Source organism: Dromaius novaehollandiae, chromosome 23 (assembly GCF_036370855.1).
Source record: "Dromaius novaehollandiae isolate bDroNov1 chromosome 23, bDroNov1.hap1, whole genome shotgun sequence".
NCBI lineage: Eukaryota > Metazoa > Chordata > Aves > Casuariiformes > Dromaiidae > Dromaius > Dromaius novaehollandiae.
In genome coordinates this window covers 8,378,145-8,396,639 of record NC_088120.1, presented here as the reverse complement: position 1 = coordinate 8,396,639, position 18,495 = coordinate 8,378,145, and the positions used below count along the sequence as shown (strand labels likewise).

Sequence of the window (18,495 nt, the reverse complement as noted above, 5' to 3'; positions counted from 1 at the left end):
CCATGCAGCAGAACTGAAGGGGAAGTACAGACTTTCTCCTTCCCTGAATCAACCTGTCAGTAATTGTCAAATCTCACCCCTTTTTTAGTTGGTTAGATGTAAAGGTTTTATTGGTATGAATTGCTGTACAAAAGTGCATAAACCAAGCTTTTAGTTGAAAACTGTTAGAGATGTTAATACCCACTTAATGCAAAACCCTTCTTTTCCCCTAGAATCACCTAAATTGGGCCCTTTTCCCTGCCTTGAAGTAGAGACTGTAGTCTGTCTTTCCTCTGCATACAGCCATGTAGGTCTACTTGCTGATCTCCTTCAGCAATGCAGCATATTTGAACTAGTGATTTTGGTTAATAGTGCCATTGTTTCCCAGGAAGAACAGGCACCATGGGCTGTGAATGTGACTGTGAAAACAAACCTCTCAAGCAGCTCAGCCATTTCGCCATGATCAAGTGACTGGAACAGCCACGCACAGGGAGCCTTACCAGGGCTTGGAGTGCTTTAGAGTTAGTTTAATTACATCCAGAGGAATCCCAGTCTCCTACTGCAGGGTAACAGGGATGCCACCTCTGCATACTGTGGAACTGCTGAGCTAAAGTCCCCCTTCCTCTCCCCCCGATCCCCCACAGGCTTGTACCCAAAAAGTGCAATTGCACAGTAGCAGCTGCATTAGCTACAGCAACAGAGCCTCCACAGTGCTCTCACATGATGCCTCCTCTTAGGTTCACTGGAGGAAGGGGAGGATAGTGGTGTAAAACCACTCTTCCGAGAAGTGCAGGTGATCCCCTTTTACCCCCAGGAACACCAGCTTTCCTGCTTTGTCCATTTCCTGCAGCCCCAGGCGATCCTGAAGAGAGAGAACCGTTACCATGGCTTCCCCGGGCCCTGCTATGGCCAAGCACTGCTAGCGGCTGGGGAACCTGGCCTGGGAAGAGCCCTGGTGCTCGGAGACTGCTGCTGCAGCAGCAGTGGCTGGCAGGCTAGAGTGGGTTCCACCTCTGCTCTTAGTAAAAGCTTCTTGTAGAACAGAGAAAGCCAGGTCTGGATGACTCTTATAACAAGGCTTTAAAAAGGAACAGAGCTCATTACACAAGGGCTCAAGGGGGTCTTGTTGCAGACCTGAGACCATTACTGTGATTCCTGCTGCCAGGCCTGGCCTAGAGGGAAACACCTTCCCGAACAGCTACTGGCAAGAGGAGCCCATGCTGCAGGAAGAGCAGAGCAGTGACTACAGCAGAGCTGCTGGGTTTAGAGCTCCTGAAGTGTCCCTGACTTCAGGACACTATCCTCTTTAGAGTGAAATAGCAGAAAGGCCTCAGCATCCAGGAGAACATACCTCTGTGTACAGCAATGTCTCCTTCAGTGGAACGGTCTCCTTGGCTTGGCCACTTTTGTAAAACCCAAACCACTGTCAAAATAAAAACAAGAAAATAATTGCTGAAGGGCTCACAGGTGATAAACTGGCTTATTCAGTGCAGTATCAAGCTTATGTTTGCTCTCAGCCTGCTCACTGAATTTCAGTTCTGCCACAGGACAAGCCAGAAATGAGCAAGCAAACGAATAACCAGGACCCTGGCCAAAGGCAGCATCCATCCTGCTTGCCTCACCTCAGAGATTGGAGGGTCGACCATGGTATCATTGAGAAATTTCACCATCACAAACTTCTTTAGAGCCATCAAGTTTTTCTTGTATGTCTCATTGATGCCCTGGATGAAAGCGCAGAGAACAGATTAAGACATTGGGGAGCCCCCACCAAGACAGGGTGAGAAACTGCCTGTGCTCATGTCACACAGCCTCACCTCTGGGCTGCAAAGGGGGGATGGCTCTACCCTCCCTCCAGGGGGACACAGAGGATTTGCCCACTAGAATGGTGATACATGGATTGAGCATTGGGTTTTTCTTTACTCAGATTGCTCTGAAGGAGCCTGGTGACACAGAAACTGCTCTGACATGGGACAAGTCTCATTCATAAGTCTGTCAGTGAAAATGCTTGATATACTCCTGGGATGCAGGGCACAAATGCTCCCCTTCAAACACTAGCACAGGTACTGCCAAGGAGAACTACCATGAAGGAACCTGCTACTCAGGCTTATGCTCTATTGTTAGCACTTATACATCAAAGTCCTTACCCTCTCTTGATTTATGTCAGCCAAAAAAATGCTGTTTTTCCTGTAGTCCTCCTCCTTCAAAGGGTCATGCCAATACTCTGCTTGTACCAAGCTGAAGAAGAGAGAAACCAAAGATCAGACTGGAAACCCAGAGCTTCCCACATGGGCCTGGCCCCATCTTTGCAGCCTGATGAATGTACTCACTGCTCCTGAACAGCTTGTGTGTAGGCACCCAGATCCAGCGTCTTTCGGATCCAGTCACAGATATGGGAGCTCTCTCCAGGACAGCGTGGAAAGCCATATACTCCTGGGGTATGGAGATGTGTAACAACTCAGTAAGCCAAACTGAAATCTACTTAATCTGTCTGGTAAAGAACCACCCTCTTACAGAGCAGTGGCAGGAATTACCAGAGAATCAGGAGGCCCTTAATCCTGCAATCCCATTAGACAGCCCTCCTGCCCCTGGGCATTATTATACACAAAATACAATGGATGGTGTTCTTGCACTGATCAGCAAGTGATATTGCTATGCAGAACGGGACAAGCAGAAAGGTTTTAGCTTTCCAGATACTGATTGAAAAATATCTGTGACCCAGGACATAGTCAGAAATTTCCTCTCCAGAAACAATTCATCCAAGCTGTTTCCAAGGTGTATAAGATTCTACCCAGACAGTTAAGTCATCTGCTTACAAAGGTCCCTTCGCCCTGCCAGTTGAGCAAGATCAGCCCAGAAGATAATGTAGTCAGCTATCTGAGCCAAAGCAGATCACCAGATTCAGATGGTTTAACTCACAAGAAAATCAGCAATTTTCAGGAAGAGGCTAAAATACTCATTCCTCCCACCAAAAAGAGCCCTCCACCATGGTTAGGGGTTGTGACAGCTTAAGAGCACACTACCTTGGTGCTGTCCCCCAACGGAGATCAGATTGAACATGGGTGGAGAAGGACACCTCTGGGCCACCGCCCTCCTGTGGAGCAAGATCAGGGAGCTGAGTTAGCACACCCAGGTTGTGAACGGTGCCGCTGCATGGGCTAAGCACTTGGGTAACCTTCGCAGAGATAACTGAGCCCTCCTGAGACAGCAGAGCTTCCAGGAAACCGCACCCTCCTTTTGTCTTCTTGCCTCCTTTGGTGCCCTTACCTTCATGAAGGGGCTTAAAAGTTTGTCAGTTTACATCTGCTTAGTACTTTAGAGTTTTAAGTATCAGAATCCAAAACCCACCAAGAAGTCACTGGAAACGTAACAGAAGTGTAAACTTACAAGAACTGGCCTCCTTGGGAGAAGCCCATTGCATTGTAGCCTCCTTTCAGGTGAGGGTCCTTTGCGAGCTGGCTACACACCTCTCTCACTTGATCGTTCACATTCATAAAGAAGCTGTTCTCCATATCCTGGTGAATTAGCCAGATTAAAAAGTACAATTTGTGCTTTACAATGGCTCAATTTATTTCAAGCTCTACAAACAGATCACTAACAGCTCTGCTTTTGAAAGAGGACCTTTAACTTTCACAACATAACAGAAGTGAAATCCAGGTTTTAAGACTTCCCTTTATCAGGTCGTTCTTGCTGTTCTTCCTGGCAAAACTCTTTCATACAGAACAGTGACATTTCCCCAGACATCTTAACAATATGCATCCCTTTCGGATTTTTTTTTTTAAATACACACACACACACACATATATATGTATATAAACTTCACCCATATTTTCCAGATCCCAGGAAACAACAAACACTGCGCATTAGCCTGAGAGACTATTTAAAGAAATTCAGTAGGGCTAAACAGTCAAAAATACAAAGGTGCAGAAGAAGCCTCTATCTTTATTCTACTGACGATGTACAGCAAGTGAACACTTGCAAATCAAAGAGGAATTTGTATTCACACACAGTGGCAGGGGACAAAGCTCTACGTGAAAGAGTATGGTAGCTTATCACATGTCTTCATATTATCTGGAGTGGTTAGAGAGTGCTAATCAGTGGATTTGCATAGTAATCCAATTTGGACCAGGGATTTGTTTCCTTACCAGTTCTGTGCTGCAGCTATTAGTGAGACTTTACCGTTTCCTACCCATCAGGGCTGTTTACTTCACAAGGAAGAAAATTAAGAGGGGCAGCTTAGAGCAGCCCTCGTGGAAGCAAGTCGAGCCCAGAGACTGCGGTGATGACTGCGCCGCGAGCAGCAGCCCGCGAGGGCAGCCACGTGCCAGGGAGACAGGTTTACCTGGATCAGATTGCTCCCGATCTTGAGAGACAGGACATAAATCCCCGGTATTTTCGCCTCAACTATTTTCTTGATGTAGCCCATGCTCTGCGGATTGCAGCAACTGTCTCCTGCGAAGGGCAAGGTCGTCAGGCACCGCGACGCCACGGCTCCGAGGACGCCCCCGCCGCGCCCCCACCCCCCGGAGCGGCCCCGGAGCCGGTGCCGGTGCCGGACCCTCACCCATGCCGTGCCAGATGACCAGCGGCACCGCGGCGGCCGCGCAGCCCAGCGACAGCAGCAGCAGCTCCGCTGCCGCCCTGAGCGCCGCCATCTTGAGTGAGCACATGACCCGCGCGCCGGGCGCGGGGGCGGCCGGCTGCGAGGGGGCGGGGCCTGGCAGAGAGGGGGCGGGGTCTGGCCGCGAGTGGGCGGGGCCTGAGCGTGGAGGGGGCGGGGCCCAGGGGCGGGGGACAGATGGGCCCAGGGGGGGCCCGGGCCTGTTGGGGGGAGTCAGAGACGGACCCACGGACGGGGCCGGCTGCCCCCGGACAGACCCCGGGACGGACCCACGGACGGGGCCGGCTGTCCCCGGACAGACCCCGGGACAGGCCCACAGCTGGCGGGCTGGTTTAAGCCCTGGCATTTGCTCCTCCCGGCTCAGGTTCCTAAAAGATCCCAAATTCTGCGACCAAGCACGTGGCAGCGTCCTGCTCCCGACTCCAGGGACAACGTGCCAAAACCGTGGTCACGTGGCCTGCCGCTCACGTGACCCCCGTCCCGTCCACATCTGGATCCGCAGCCTCGTCCCGTCCACATCTGGATCCGCGGCCTCGTGGAGGGAGGGCAGCCCTCACCGGGAGGCCGGTCCAGGCTGGGGAGACTCCGCTGGGGCCTGTGAGTCACCCTGGGGGCGGCGCAGGGGGAAGGGGCTTCGCGGGACGGGGCCCAGAGCAGGAGGTCCCCAGCGCAGGAGGGAGCGCCCCGCGCGGGAGAGACTCCATGGCCCTTGTGATCAAGGGTTAAAACCCGAGGATGCGAGTAAGGCCATCCGGGGAGGTCTGATGCCGCTGTAAATCAGCGTGCCACAAAGCCCCAGTGCCGTTTGCGCTGGCAGCGGAGGCATCTGGGATCACCAGCCCTGCAGTGCTCTCGCTGTGCCACTAATTGTATGTTCGGAGGAAATGCCAGGGGTCAGTTTTGAGCCGTCTGGCTGCTCCCATGTTTACCGATGTCTGAAACTCACTTTCCGGACAGTGCAGGCAGTTGTCTTGAAGAGGAGCAGGCAGCAGCGTTGCCGGCAGGAGCGGGATGCAGCACCACGCTGACAGCACACAGGCAGAGGACAGGCCGGAGGCAGAGCAGGACGACAGCCCTCTGCTTGCTCAGCAGACATCCTTCCGGACAGGTAAATCCGCTCCCCGGAGAGGAGCAGGGTGAAGCGAGGCCTCAGCAGGGGCTGGCAGCCAGGAGCCTCTGACTTTGACATGTCCTCTTCATCCTTGGGCAAGTCACCTCGCCAGGAAGGCTATCTGGAGGGTATCTGGGAAGAGGGATGTGTTGCTGTAATGAGGTGATTGTCTGGGGCGCCCTTCCTCCTGGCGATGTAGATAGGCACAAGTGGGTGAGAGTTACCTGCAGCCTCTCTGACCAGCTCCGCTTCACGGGTGCTCCCCCTCTGCAGGGCTCTGCTCAGCTCGCTGCGGCCTGGCCCTTGTCCTGCACATCTCTCTCTTCATGGCGTACTCGCTCCGGGTCGGCCTCAGCATCGCCATCGTCGCCATGACTAACAGCAGCAGCCCCCACAGCTCATCCGGCATCGCTCCCAACAGCTCCCGCCGAGGATTTGCTCGGGGTGTAAGTGGAAGGCAGGCTCAGAAAACTGATAGCTCCATCCACCCTTGCGCTTCCATGCAGCATGGACTTGGAAGCAGCAGAGAGAAGCCTTGAGGCCATGGGGGGTGAGGGAGCAGAGAGCTCATAGTTTGTTGTACTCAGGGCTGTGTTTCCTGGTCGCTTCTCCCTTTCTGGAGGAGTCTGTGCCTGGAAGACAGACATCCCCCCGCCTGGGTTATGTGCTCATCCCTCTGACAGCCGCTTTCTGTTTCCTCCAGGCCCCCGTGTACAACTGGAGCGCTGAGACCCAAGGGATCGTCCTCAGCTCCTTCTTCTACGGCTACGGCCTCACGCAGGCGCTGGGCGGGTACTGCTCCGGGCGCTTCGGAGGGAAGCACGTCCTGGGCAGTGGGCTGCTGCTCACCTCCGTGCTCACCCTCCTCGTGCCCCAAGCAGCGGACCTCGGCGTGAGCTTCCTCATCGGGCTGCAGGTGCTGCTGGGCTTGGCTGAGGTCAGTCTGGGCTCCAGGCACTGTCACGCTAGGAAACCTGCTCGTGTTATCTCCATGCTCCCTCCTGTCCCTTGCAGGGGGTGATCTTTCCAGCTCAGTACACGCTCTGGGCAAAATGGGCCCCTCCGCTCGAACGCAGCAGGCTCATGAACATCGCTGATGCAGGTGAGACATAGGGACTTTCCCTGCCACCAATTCAGTGGGTCCAGGACCTCACCCCTCCTGTCCAAGCCAGTCCTTGTAGCAGCCTCAAATTCAAAGCTGTGAGTCCTGGCAGAGTGTTAGCAGCACTCAGCCATTCTGCTTCTCCTCCTGCCATCCTGCATCTTCTCTGTCTCTTTGGCTCAGGTGGAGTGGGGGCAGGAGAGATCTCCCCCACATCACTCGCTGCTGGCCACAGGATGTGCCAGTTGCACCCACAAAGGGTGCTTGGGTACCACCGTCCCTTTAAACCACCGTTTCTGGTTTCTGATCCCTAGGATGCACTTTCGGGACTTTCTGTGCTCTCCTTATGGCTGGGATCATCTGCCAGAGTCTGGGATGGCCTTTTGTCTTCTATATCTTTGGTGAGTAATGGCCCATCACGTCCCTCTCCTCCAACCCCACTGCAGAGCATTTACAGGCAGAGCTCCCAAAAAGCTTCCTCCCTCCCCACTAGTCCCATACAGAGCTCTGGGCTCCCCTCTCACCCCTAAGCCAGGATGAAACCCCTTTCGACAGGGTACTGCTAAGGGAACATGCCTTTGCTGAACCTGTCATGCTGTCAGCCCAGCCCCTTCCACCATGGCCAATGGGCTCAGCTAAAGCACAGCAGCCCGTGACCTTTCCCGTCTTCCTGCATTCTCCGTCTCACTGGCACCAGCCTCCGCCCTGCTGGCTCTCGGCTCTGCCACGTTTCACCCCCTGCCTCGTCCTGTCCCAGCCTGACAGTGCGCGGGCTGGAGCCACCTACCTCCAGGACGAACATCCTAAGAGGAGCTGGCTCTGACAGTCCTGCTCCCCGCAGGCAGCGTCGGCTGTGCCTGGTGCCTCTGCTGGTTCCTCCTTGTGTTTGAGGACCCTGCGCATCACCCGTGGATTAGTGCCGGGGAGCGGGAGTACATCGCGTTGTCGCTGGCTCACCAGGTACTCGCAGTCCTTAACCGCGACTGATCGTGCTGCAGACACCGGGGCAAAGGGATTGCTCTTAGTGAGTTCGGCTGGGCTCCTTCTACAGTGGCCAAGGCTAAGTCCCACCTGCTCGGCAATGAGTGGAGAGGCCAAGGAAAGAGTGGGCAGCCTGCCTAGGAGATGGGAGATCAGGAAGGAGGCACTGACCCATGGATTTTTCCTTCCAGGGCAGCTCTCATGGCCGCTCCCTTCCACTTGTGGCCATGGCTAAATCACTGCCTCTTTGGGCGATCGCCATCGCCTGCTTCTGCACAGACTGGTTGTTCTACATGCTGCTGACCTGCATGCCCACGTTCATGAGCGACGTCCTCCACTTCGACCTCACAGAGGTGAGTGCTGCCCTGAGGCTGGTCCCTGCAGTGGGGACGGGACTTGGTCCCTCTGTTCGATGGGAACAGGAGGGTTCCTCGAGGACATGCCTTCTTGGGGGCCGGCGGCTCTGGGACCAGGGGTGCTGCAGTCGCTGAGCCCTTCGCTCTATTGCTTCAGGCCATGGAAGTGACAGTGCCTTGTTCTCCGCTCTGCAGAACGGGCTCCTCTCCGCCCTGCCCTACGTTGGGAATGGGCTGGGGCACATCCTGGCTGGACTGCTGGCTGATTTCCTCTTGGCCAGGCGGGTGTTTGGCACAGCAGCCGTCAGGAAGCTTTTCTCGGCACTGGGTAAGGACGAGCTTTCATCTGCCATCCGGCCTTTCCAATGCATTTGTGTAGCCTGTAATAAAACACATCCCCTTCTGCTCCCAAGGGATGCTGCTCCCAGCCGTCTGCCTGGTGGCTGTGCCTTACATTGGCTGCAGTCCTACGGCTGCCGTGGTCCTTCTAACGCTAGCTCTTACGATAATCAGCATGACGGGGGCAGGCATCAATATTAACCACATCGATATAGCCCCCAGGTAAGTGGGTCGGTCGTCGCCTCCCTGGCTCTGCACCTTTCCTGTCCCTGATCCCAAAGGTTTCTGCTACTCCTGTTGCTTCTCCTTTCCCTCCTCTTCTGCAGCTGGTGGCATTGTAAGCTGAGGAGTAAAACAGAGGCCTAAAATCCGAGTGTTGCTCAGCAGGAAAGGCAGTGTTCATGCAAATGAGCCCATGGACTCTCTTTAAACCGGTTTAAAGATCTGTTTGTTCTGGTCGAAGATCTCAGCGGGTTTGTTCCACTGCAGGGAAGGGACTGGCAGAACCTAGTCTTCCCTCTTCTTGTGACAATTTCCTCTCTGCCTCACTCAGGAAATGTTTGCTTCCTCTCCCCAGATATGCAGGGTTCCTGCTGGGAATCACGAATACTTTTGGCATAGTCGCAGGAATTATTGCTCCCACTGCAGTTGGACTTCTCATCAGCCAGGTAATTTGGAGCGATAAACCACAAACATATCCCTGGAAGAAAACAGGTCCACTCTCAAAAATGGATCTTTTCTTCGCACTAAATCAAAAATTACTCCCAGCCAACCCCCGCCTTCCCTGGGCTCCCTCTGCCGAGCCAACATGTGCCGTGTAGCACCCAGCAGACCAGAGCTCTGAACCCTTCTGAGGATACATGGATGATTCAGAAAGCAGGAAGAGCACCACATGGGCCCCGTCTGGATGTACTCACAAGTGGGGAGAGGCTGGAGGGCGCGGGGGGAGGAGGAAGCTCTGTGCCAGTGAGGAAAGCTTCCTGTATTCAGCACAGCACACAATGTTTCCAAAGATGCCAAAGCAGGAAACACACCTCCAAGTAGAGAGAGGTCGACATATGTCTAGAGCTGAGCAAAGCTCTTCTGTAGTTGATACTAGTAGCAAGCAGAGGATTGAGACAGACTAATTAAGCGCCTGTGGTCTGGGTGGTGCTAGCTGCGTGATCTCTACATGGAGATAAAAAGAAGGGTGATCTTACCATGATGTGTTCTTGGGCTCCCCCAGGATCCCCAGACTGGCTGGAGGAATGCCTTCTTCGTATCTGCAGCCCTCAACCTGTTTGGCCTGATCTTCTACGTAGCCTTTGGCAGTGGGACCATCCAAGACTGGGCTAGAGAGGAAGCTGCTGTGCAATGAGAGCCACCTGCAAGGGAAGGTACCCAACAAGCGACTGGGCTGCAGGTGAATGTGGATCAGGCAGGAGTCCCCATCCTTTCCTGAGGCTGCACCAGCCTTTTGACCCGTGTGGCCTGCTCTACATTTAGCCCTGCCTTCAGCCTTTGCCCACCAGAAGGAATGCCGCAGCGTGGACAGATCCTCAATGAGATCCACAGAGAGCTGGTAATGTTGGCTGTTGGCTGAGCTCCGTAAGGAGCCTGCGGCTCTGTCTCCAGCAAAGCTGTTCTTGGATGAAGTAAATCAATAATGAAGTAGTAGAGTAACATTACTTTTTACTAGCGGCCTCTCACTCCCTCTGCATGGAGACTCGTAACGTTTTTTTTTCTTAATGAGGCAAGCTGATTTCTCATTCATTCTCCATCCCTTTTTAGAGGGTTTCTCAATGCAGGGAGGAAAATGGGGCAAAAAAATGGGGCTATAGTGAGTTCAGCCTGGCAGCCCTGAACAGGGAGGCAGGGACAGTGATGAGCAGAAGAGGCAGCGAGCTGGTGTCATCCTTACGCAGGTGAGAGCCTCGTCGCAGGTGCTCAGCCCAGGGGTGAAACGTGGCCAAGGAAAGAGAGAAAGAGACGTTTGTCCCCACAGAGGGGTGTGAACTCGGGTGGCCTCTTCCCAGAGCAGCCGGGTTAACCCTCTGCTCCCAGCTAGCAGGGCCGGGGCAGCAGGCTGGGACTCTTCCTCCCTTGCTCCAAACTAAGTTTAAAGGGTGCAAAACCAGGATCGAGAACCCAGGTGGAGATCTGAAACCCGCAAAAGCTGCCCTGAAAGAGTGAAGTGAAATCGAAACAGTGCGCGTCTCTGTCCGACTCAAGGACACGGTGCGGGGGGAGAAGGGGGATGCTGTGGCAGATGCAGCGGGGCTTTGGCTGGCCGGAGCCGGGGGGCAGGGAAGCGGCCTGCTCTAGCCGGCCCTAGGGGAGGCTCCGGGGCGCCGAGGGGCAGCGGCGCCCGGAGGCTGCGGCTGTCGCTGCGCGGTCCCGCCCGCCCCGTCAGCTCGCGGCGCCCAGGCCCCGGCGTTGCCCCGGCAACGGGCGCGGCCGCGGGGCAGCGTCGCCCTCCGGCCGCGCGGGGGCAGCCGCGCGCGCGGCGCCGCTCCCGCCGCGCCCTCCCCGCCGCCCCATAAGACCCCGCGGCGGCGCCGCTGTGATCTTTTCCCCGCCCCAAAGATGGCGGTGAGTGGCGGAACCCGCGGGCCGCGGCTGGGCTCGGCCGTCTCTATCCGCCGCCATCCGCGCTCGGCGGGGCTCGGCCGGGCCGGGGCCCGAGCAGGGGAGGGCCGGGGGGCTCTGCGGAGCGGGCGCGGGCAGGGAGGGGGCGGTGGCTGCGGGCTGCCATGACAGGCCGCGGGCTGCCCGGCGCCCTGGTGTTGGAGCTCGGGGGGAGGCCGCGCGTCGTGGCCGTTCGGCGGCGGCGCTGGGCTCTGCCCGCGGGGACGGCGACGGGCTGGGGCGGCTGCCCGGGAGGGCCGAGCCCGGGGGCCGGGGCGGGCCGGCTCCCCGCGTCCCCCGTCAGCCGCCCGTGTCGTCTCTCCGCAGCAAGACCAGAGCGAGAAGGAGAACCCCATGCGCGAGCTGCGCATCCGCAAGCTCTGCCTCAACATCTGCGTTGGAGAGAGCGGGGACAGGCTCACCCGGGCGGCCAAAGTGCTGGAGCAGCTCACGGGCCAGACCCCCGTCTTCTCCAAAGGTGAGGGGGGGCTGCCAGGCGGGCCGGGGGTGCTGCTGTGCTTGCAGTGGGAAGTGACAGCCCGGCTCCCAGGGAGGGGCGTCCCTCTGGGAGCCAGCGTGGGGAGATCTCCTGTAGCTATGGGGACTTTGTATCAGTGGGGCCTTAAGTACTCACTGCTGGTGATGGCTTCTGTCAGTCCAGTTCTCTTTCTAGACTCGGGCTGCAGCTCTGCTTCCATCCTTAAACAGGGAATGTGTGGTGATCTTGTTTTTACATAGTTTCTCTGGTCTTCTAAAGCAAGCTCTGCGACCCCCAAGTGGGAATTCCTCGAGTAATTGCTAAGTGTAATTATTGCTGCTTACAGCACGATACACTGTAAGATCCTTTGGAATCAGGAGAAATGAGAAGATTGCTGTTCACTGCACAGTTCGTGGGGCCAAAGCAGAGGAGATCCTGGAGAAGGGGTTGAAGGTGAGAATTTGGCTGGTCTGGGATCTTTGTGGCTTGTCTGAAAGCACAAAACTTCAAAGACTTTCCAGTTAATACAGTTTAAATGCTGCATGTGATCTAGTTATGGGTCAGTCATGGATGCTAAGAGTTGGGAAAGCATTTTTGTCTGACCTGCAGGTTGCTGTTTTTGCAGTCTCTATCTTGTCACTTTGCTTATTTAAGAGCTAGGTGGTGCAGTCACTGCTTTCTTTTGAGATTCTGTCTCTGCTGCTGTGGTTTTTAAAGCTATGGGGTCAGAATGTGATGGCTGAAGACTTGTGTGTAAAGAACCTGTGGATCTGGAAGTCAGTAGGACATGCAGGGCTTCTTATGCTTTTTGCAATCAATAATGAAATAACAACTGGCAACAAATATTTCAGGTGCGAGAATACGAGTTGAGGAAAAACAACTTCTCAGACACTGGGAACTTTGGCTTTGGAATTCAGGAGCACATTGATTTGGGAATTAAATACGATCCCAGTATTGGTATCTACGGCTTGGACTTTTACGTGGTGCGTATTCTGTGGTTACTGCTTTTGTCTGAAAACTACAGAAGGAACCTAGAATGGTAACTCTGGCTCATGTTAACTTTCTGTCCAGTACTGGAAGATGCAAAGATGTCAGCAAAATCCAAGTCTAAACTGAGCTTCACAGGGCTGCTGCAAGATCCTTAAGTTATGACACCTCTCACAAAGCCTCTTTGGAAACAAGTGCTGTTGCTCCCTGCTGTTATTCCTGGGATAACATTGAGAGGAGTCGCTGTGCTAGATTTTGGCTGACTTGTTGGGAAGGGAAGAAGTGCATGTGGACTTCAGGGATGCAGGCTGAAGGCTGTCGAGATCAGGCAGGTCTAGAAATGTGGAGTTCAGGCTGGCTGATTCTTGTATCTGAAGTGGTGCATTGTGATTAAGCTTCCCTACTGCATGCAAAAGAGACAATAATAAGCTATATTGATTGTATAGTGCTCTGCTGGAATATTCTGGTTCCCTGCTCAGAAGAGATGATGATGATGATGGGGCATGCTGGTGGTTGTCATGTTAGATTTGGGGCACAGCAGAATGGAGAGAATCAAAGTCTCTGAAATAAGGAGAGCTGTTTCATGCATACTAACAACGCTGTTAAACATATCTTTTTACGGGGATCTGAGGCCTCTAGGTGAGAAATAGTGCATCTTCCAGATTCATTTTGGTTTCTCCGAGTCTGTGTACATCATAAGGTGTCCAGCCTAGGAGCTGTCCCTGTCAATTTACCTCACTGTGCAAAAGTCACATAGCTTTCAGTTTACATGGAGGCCATAGAAGGTATTGCTATGAAGTCTTGTCTGTAACTTGGACAAGGTGTCACTGATCTGGAGACTCTAAACTTCCCTCCTAGAGGAGTGTTAAGTTTTTTTGTTTGTTTGTTTTTAATTGGAATAAAATATTGCTGTTGATCTTCTGTCCTGTCAGGTGCTGGGCAGGCCTGGCTTCAGTATTGCTGACAAGAAACGCAGGACTGGCAGCATTGGAGCCAAGCACAGAATCGGAAAGGAAGAAGCCATGCGCTGGTTCCAGCAGAAGGTAAAGTCCAACTTTATTTTTTTATCCCAGGAGATTGCTAGCAACCCTACTGACAAAGTGCTTCGCTGGTCTTGTTGATCCTTGCAGAAAGACTAAAACAAGTCATTGAGCATGATACTGTTGTAAATGGAAATAGTTAACTACTGCTTAAAATGTGGATTTGTACTGCTCTGGAGTAATGGAAGCTGCTGCTGAGCCTGAGTACTGCTCATGTCCCTTTGTGCAATATGAGCTAAAACTGCAGCTCTCACAGGACAGCTAGGAGTATCAGCTTTTTTCTTCTCTGAAGAAGTCTGTAGTTATGTAAAGAAAAAAAGTACAGTGAAGCAGAAACTCTTAAATCCAGTCCCTCGTTTTTGCACACAACCCTGAAAGATGACCCACAATATAGGATTCTCCCGTAGTTGCTGGAAGTGTTGCATGTACCTGGATCACAAGTGAGCAGGAAGGGTTAGGATTTGTTTGTCCTGTGGGGCTTTTAGCTCAGCTGGCAGGCTTGGAGGGTGGAGCAGTCCAAATAAAAACCCATTCTTGGGTTCAACACTACATTTTCCTTACACAGAGTGTATAATGAATGTGAGAGGCCAAAACTGTGATTGCAGATGCTTGGAACCTTGGTTTATCAGAGGTGGAAAGGGTAAAGAGTCTGTCTGGCAGCTCTTTCTCAGCTCCTCTGCCTAGATCTACATTGGTCATACCCTGCACAGCAAGGACTCTGCTCCTGCTGAATGGCTTTTTCCCCCTAATCCCTGGTTCTGCTTATTGTGGCATAGTCTGTCTTCAAGGGCCAAACCTTTTGGGGACTGTACAAGGGATGAGTATAGCTCTGGTCAGATCAGCCTGTGAAGGGCAGGGCTTTTTGTCTCGCTTGGCTGAGGAGTGGAGTTTCTTGGTTATCTGAACCAAGACCCCTTTGAAATGAAGAGTAAAGCAGCTCTGGGGAGTATCACCACGGTGGCACTGCACCTTTACCTGACTCTGCTTTCTCACTTGGTGTTCTCTCTCTTTCTCTCTCTCTATCTCACAGTACGATGGCATCATCCTTCCAGGCAAATAAGCAGTTCCTGTAATGAAAAAAGCAAATAAAGTTTTCTAACCCCTAACTTCTGTTGTGAATTTTGTGGGGATTCCTGCCCTGGGAAGCTGCTGGGAACAAGGGTCATTCGCATTGAAAAGGCAGCAGAGACATGTGGACTGTGATGCTGTGCACTTGGAGAAGGTGCTGTTCTCAAGGAGAACAGCGGCTGGATTTAATATACACAGTCTCAACTTCTGTATTGTTCAACAACATAAATCAGAATTGTTACTAGAGTCGGTGGGTGGTCATAGAAAGAAAAAGTATTTTTGGCCACTTGAGGTGTAGAGCAAAATTTCTGGAGGGTTCAATTCCAGAGGGGGACAGAAGAGTTCAACATGCTTGTTCTGATCTTCCACAGCCCAAGCCTGCAGTCAAAAGGGCAGTGTGCTCTTAAAAGTGGAAGAGGGGTTCTGTATTAATGAAAAACCTGAGGTGCCCTAAGATCCATTGAGGTGTAAGTTCAGTAGGAAATGAAAGGAAATGGTGCACATACGTCCCTTTCAGACTCTTGATAAAGCACAGCAGTAGATCCAAACTGTAGCTGAGGATTTTTGTCTAAATAAGCATGACAGAACTTGGTTAGAGAGGCCTGAGCCTGAATGACTAATGCATATGCTGCTGGCAGCATTCTGGGACCGGCAAAGCTCCTGAACCAAGATTCAATCCTGCCAGGGCAAGAGGGAGCTGAATATCAGCCAGCAGAACAACTCCTGATCCCTGCTGCTTCCTTGACTAGTGTGTGTGGGTGACCTCAGCTGCACTTACCTACAGTGAGTAGAGTTGTTCGTAGCCCAGAGATCTCCTTGGTGCTCTTAACATGCTGCAGAAGTGCTAACGTGATAATAAAAGTGCCTGAAACATAAAGGATGGATCTTGATTGCTTTGTTAAAAAGAATTCAGTGCTTACTGGATTGGAGGGTAAGCTTAAAATTGAAATTATACAGCCAGACAGACTGCCCCTGCAAAGGAGTGGCTTTTATTGTTCAGAGAAAAAATTCCCTGCAGGACAATCCAACTCTCACAACTGGAGTTCAGCAGCATCCTTGCCTCTCTTCTAGCATTTTGTCCTCTCATGCATGTAGCAGTAAAAAATACAGTAATAAAAAAATCAAGGGACAAACTCACTTCCATTCAAATATATGCACACTCTAACACCAGTGACTAGTATAGTGTTGTCTAAAAGATGACAACACTTTTCAAGTGTTCTAACTCTGCTCAGGAAAGCCTGTTTTGAATTGTGAAGAAGAGACTGCCAGTGCTGTTCAGGATGGAGCCCTTTCCAAAATATGCAGTGCAGCATGTTCTGTTCATGCAAAAAATGCACAAAGTAGACTTGTTGACAAAATATATCTATGTAGCTCTGTACTGCCTCAGCGTAGCTTTACGCTTCTTGGCATGAACTCTTAATTGAAATAGTGAGTTCCCAGGGAAAGATCAATATCTGTCCTATCCGAATTATAACTTGTGCAATGTGCTTATTGGCTTTTCAGCTTTGGTGATTTGAGTAAGTGCAGTTTGATCTGTTTTTCTGAAGTTCTTGCCTTGGCATTGCCTGGCATGCGGCACATTGCAGTTCCCTCAAGGGGCTCAGTGGCTTCCTGGTTATCGTTTTGTTAAGTTGTGCAAAAAAGACCAAAACCAAGAGCATCTGCCTGGATGCCCAGCTGTGCGTAGTTGAGTTGCAGCCAAGGTCTGAGACAGAGGTGACAAGCCAGTCTGGAATCACATACAAATGCTCTCCACTAACAGGACCCCCATTATCAAAAGACTCTGGCCTCAGCATGTGACTTTTGTGTGATGTTCTGTGATCAGCATGGGTTGGGGCCAGTAAAACTCCAATCTCTCGCCTCCTGCTTGTCACAGGTTATCACAGCTCTTAGGCTGTATCTGAGACCTGCTGGGGCAGGGTTCTGGATCGCTGTGATGTGATTTATCCCAATGTACTGAAACTGAGAGCGTGAGTCCCCTCTGCAGCCCTGTGAGGGGGTTCCTGCAGTCCCTGTGCCCTCTGAAGGGCCAGTGTGTCCTAGCACAGCGCTAGAGCCTTGGAGTGAGAAGAGCACAGAGGTTCTGTGCCAAAATGGGTCTGCCAGGTTTTAAATAAAGACCAGTAACTTGTCTCACTCAAACCCAGTGCATGTACACGGTCATGACAGGGAGGGTCTCCAGGCACCGAGCAAACACTTGTCCCAGGAAACTCAAGTGGCCTCTTCGTAGTCATTTCTCCTTTTAGAAGTCTGTCTTAGGCCGTACCCTGATTTTACAATAATGGGTAAGCAGTGACTGAGTTCAAGACCAAGCTGTCAGCTTGATGGTACAAGTAATAGGACTGCTATGAATATATCTAAGATGGCTCCTGCTTAAGATGTGAAGAGCTACTGGCCTCTGATCTAGCTGATACTTAATTTCAGGGTACTATTTGCCTCTTTAATTGCCAGGAGTCTGCCTGGCACTCCCTGAGTCTCTCTGCTTGGGCTGTAGCAGAGCTCTTAGAACAGATCTTAGTAAGTTGTTCCAATGATTGATTGTCTTCCCTGGTATAAAGATTCACTTTATTCCTGGTCTGAAGGTGTCTAGCTTCAACGAGTAAATAATAAATATGTTTCCCTTGAACAAACACTTGTTGTATGAAGAGCAACAGGATCTATTCTAGACCTGTCACTTATATCTAAAACAATTACTACTGTTGTTTTGAAAGTGTCTTGTGATACTATTCCTACAGTAGAATTCCTCCTGCATTACCCTAGTTTGTTTTACTACCTTTTTCTTTTAATCCATAATGTGATATAGCACTGCAGACTGATGAGAAAAGCTGTTCTCTCCTGCTCGACTCCATGTCTGCCCTGCTGAAAAATCCCTGCTTAAGCTGCAGGATGGAGAGATGCAGGCAGCTTCCCTAGAGCTCAAAATGTGCTGTGATGGAAGAAGAGTATTTGAGACCTCGGAGTGACTCCACACACGAGTGTGCCACCCCATCCAGCTGCCCTGCACATCATGGGCAAGGCCTGAGCTCTGTCTCCTTTCCTAGCTGCTGGCCTAAGGCGCGTGGCACCCAGGCCTCTTTACATGCTGGCTGCGGCCGAGGCCACGGAGCTGGCCCGGGACTCGCGGCTCTGGGGGCGTGGGAGGGTGATGGTGCAGCATGACACACCCACGGTGGCCTCGGGGAGGTCCTCGGCCTCGGCCCACTCGTTGAGGTTGGGGTTGTAGCACTGCACGCACTTCTGATACCTCTTCCCGCTCTCGTTCCAGCCCCCCACCAGGCACAAGCACCCCTCCAGCAGAGCCACCCCAGCCGTGCTGACCCCCGTGGGCAGGGGCGCCACGTAACTCCACTGCCCCGTGGCCGGGCTGTAGCGCTCCACGGGCATCACATCCACCCGCTCGCCCTGGGGACTCAGCTGGCTCCCACCCAGCACGTACGCCCCGTTGGCCACGGTGGCTGCGCAGTGCCAGCCCCGGGGCGTGCTGAGCCTTGCCTGCTCCCTCCAGGCGTCGGTGCTGGGCTCGTAGCTGCACACGGTGCGGGAGTAGGCATGGCTGATGTAGCCGCCGGTGACCAGGAGCTTGCCGTCGATGACGGCGGTGGCGTGGCAGCAGCGGGGCGTCTCCAGGCTTGCCTTGCTCTGCCAGCTGTTGGTGGTGGGGACGTAGCACTCGACGGATGCCAGCACGCCCTCAGCGTTGCGCCCGCCGACAGCGTAGAGCAGCCCGTCGCAGGCGCTCAGGCTGAAGTGCGTCCTCTTGTGCTGCATGCTGGCCAGGTGCAGCCAGGTGTTGAAGCGAGGGTCGTACCTGTGGGAGGGAGGATGATCT

At 52.9% G+C, this 18,495-nt stretch overlaps 4 protein-coding genes across 7 annotated transcripts in view; 2 read left to right on the top strand and 2 right to left on the bottom strand.

The window, feature by feature from the left end:
* Positions 1 to 80: 80 nt before the first annotated feature.
* PPT1 (palmitoyl-protein thioesterase 1) lies at positions 81 to 4,688 on the bottom strand. Its single transcript, XM_026098063.2, has 9 exons — positions 4,541 to 4,688; positions 4,319 to 4,428; positions 3,364 to 3,491; positions 3,000 to 3,070; positions 2,307 to 2,409; positions 2,124 to 2,214; positions 1,602 to 1,700; positions 1,331 to 1,402; positions 81 to 841 (listed from the first exon to the last, which is right to left on the bottom strand). The coding sequence occupies exons 1-9, from the start codon at positions 4,644 to 4,646 to the stop codon at positions 719 to 721; spliced, it is 903 nt and encodes a 300-aa protein (XP_025953848.2). The 5' UTR covers positions 4,647 to 4,688; the 3' UTR covers positions 81 to 718.
* Positions 4,689 to 4,740: 52 nt separating this feature from the next.
* Positions 4,741 to 10,153, top strand: LOC112982004 (sodium-dependent phosphate transport protein 3-like). 4 transcript variants are annotated; one of them, XM_026098058.2, is made up of 13 exons: positions 4,742 to 5,194; positions 5,555 to 5,705; positions 5,982 to 6,154; positions 6,412 to 6,645; positions 6,723 to 6,810; positions 7,125 to 7,211; positions 7,652 to 7,770; positions 7,983 to 8,144; positions 8,343 to 8,475; positions 8,561 to 8,708; positions 9,064 to 9,154; positions 9,712 to 9,888; positions 9,972 to 10,153. In XM_026098058.2, the coding sequence occupies exons 2-12, from the start codon at positions 5,609 to 5,611 to the stop codon at positions 9,841 to 9,843; spliced, it is 1,464 nt and encodes a 487-aa protein (XP_025953843.2). In that variant the 5' UTR covers positions 4,742 to 5,194; positions 5,555 to 5,608; the 3' UTR covers positions 9,844 to 9,888; positions 9,972 to 10,153. The 4 variants fall into 4 exon arrangements, with proteins under 4 accessions (XP_025953845.2, XP_025953843.2, XP_025953844.2 ...); XM_026098059.2 differs by having other exon boundaries at positions 6,412 to 6,624; positions 9,712 to 10,153; XM_026098057.2 differs by having other exon boundaries at positions 9,712 to 10,153.
* Positions 10,154 to 10,968: 815 nt separating this feature from the next.
* Positions 10,969 to 14,704, top strand: RPL11 (ribosomal protein L11). The gene is made up of 6 exons (XM_026098064.2): positions 10,969 to 11,057; positions 11,421 to 11,571; positions 11,918 to 12,024; positions 12,423 to 12,554; positions 13,491 to 13,601; positions 14,629 to 14,704. Exons 1-6 carry the CDS (start codon positions 11,052 to 11,054, stop codon positions 14,656 to 14,658), a joined length of 537 nt encoding a protein of 178 aa, XP_025953849.1. The 5' UTR covers positions 10,969 to 11,051; the 3' UTR covers positions 14,659 to 14,704.
* A 699-nt stretch (positions 14,705 to 15,403) lies between these two features.
* The window catches only part of LOC112982073 (kelch-like protein 31), a 27,629-nt gene continuing 24,537 nt past the window's right edge, over positions 15,404 to 18,495 (bottom strand). The window contains exon 3 of the mRNA XM_064525083.1: positions 15,404 to 18,474. Within this exon, the coding sequence (XP_064381153.1) occupies positions 17,742 to 18,474 (733 nt within the window). The 3' untranslated portion in view covers positions 15,404 to 17,741. The remainder of the gene's footprint in view (positions 18,475 to 18,495) is intronic.

What these genes read in the sequence shown, in the direction of transcription:
- PPT1 (XM_026098063.2), bottom strand. Translation starts at nt 4,646, where the DNA reads ATGTGCTCACTCAAGATGGCGGCGCTCAGGGCGGCAGCGGAGCTGCTG. An exon ending in GGTCATCTGGCACGGCATGG is followed by an intron (nt 4,429 to 4,540) that starts GTGAGGGTCCGG and finishes TGCCCTTCGCAG; the next exon opens with GAGACAGTTGCTGCAATCCG. An exon ending in CGTTGGGGGACAGCACCAAG is followed by an intron (nt 2,410 to 2,999) that starts GTAGTGTGCTCT and finishes TCCATACCCCAG; the next exon opens with GAGTATATGGCTTTCCACGC.
- LOC112982004 (XM_026098058.2), top strand. Translation starts at nt 5,609, where the DNA reads ATGCAGCACCACGCTGACAGCACACAGGCAGAGGACAGGCCGGAGGCA. An exon ending in GCCGAGGATTTGCTCGGGGT is followed by an intron (nt 6,155 to 6,411) that starts GTAAGTGGAAGG and finishes TGTTTCCTCCAG; the next exon opens with GCCCCCGTGTACAACTGGAG. An exon ending in TCCACTTCGACCTCACAGAG is followed by an intron (nt 8,145 to 8,342) that starts GTGAGTGCTGCC and finishes TCCGCTCTGCAG; the next exon opens with AACGGGCTCCTCTCCGCCCT.
- RPL11 (XM_026098064.2), top strand. An exon ending in GACCCCCGTCTTCTCCAAAG is followed by an intron (nt 11,572 to 11,917) that starts GTGAGGGGGGGC and finishes TGCTGCTTACAG; the next exon opens with CACGATACACTGTAAGATCC. An exon ending in TCCTGGAGAAGGGGTTGAAG is followed by an intron (nt 12,025 to 12,422) that starts GTGAGAATTTGG and finishes CAAATATTTCAG; the next exon opens with GTGCGAGAATACGAGTTGAG.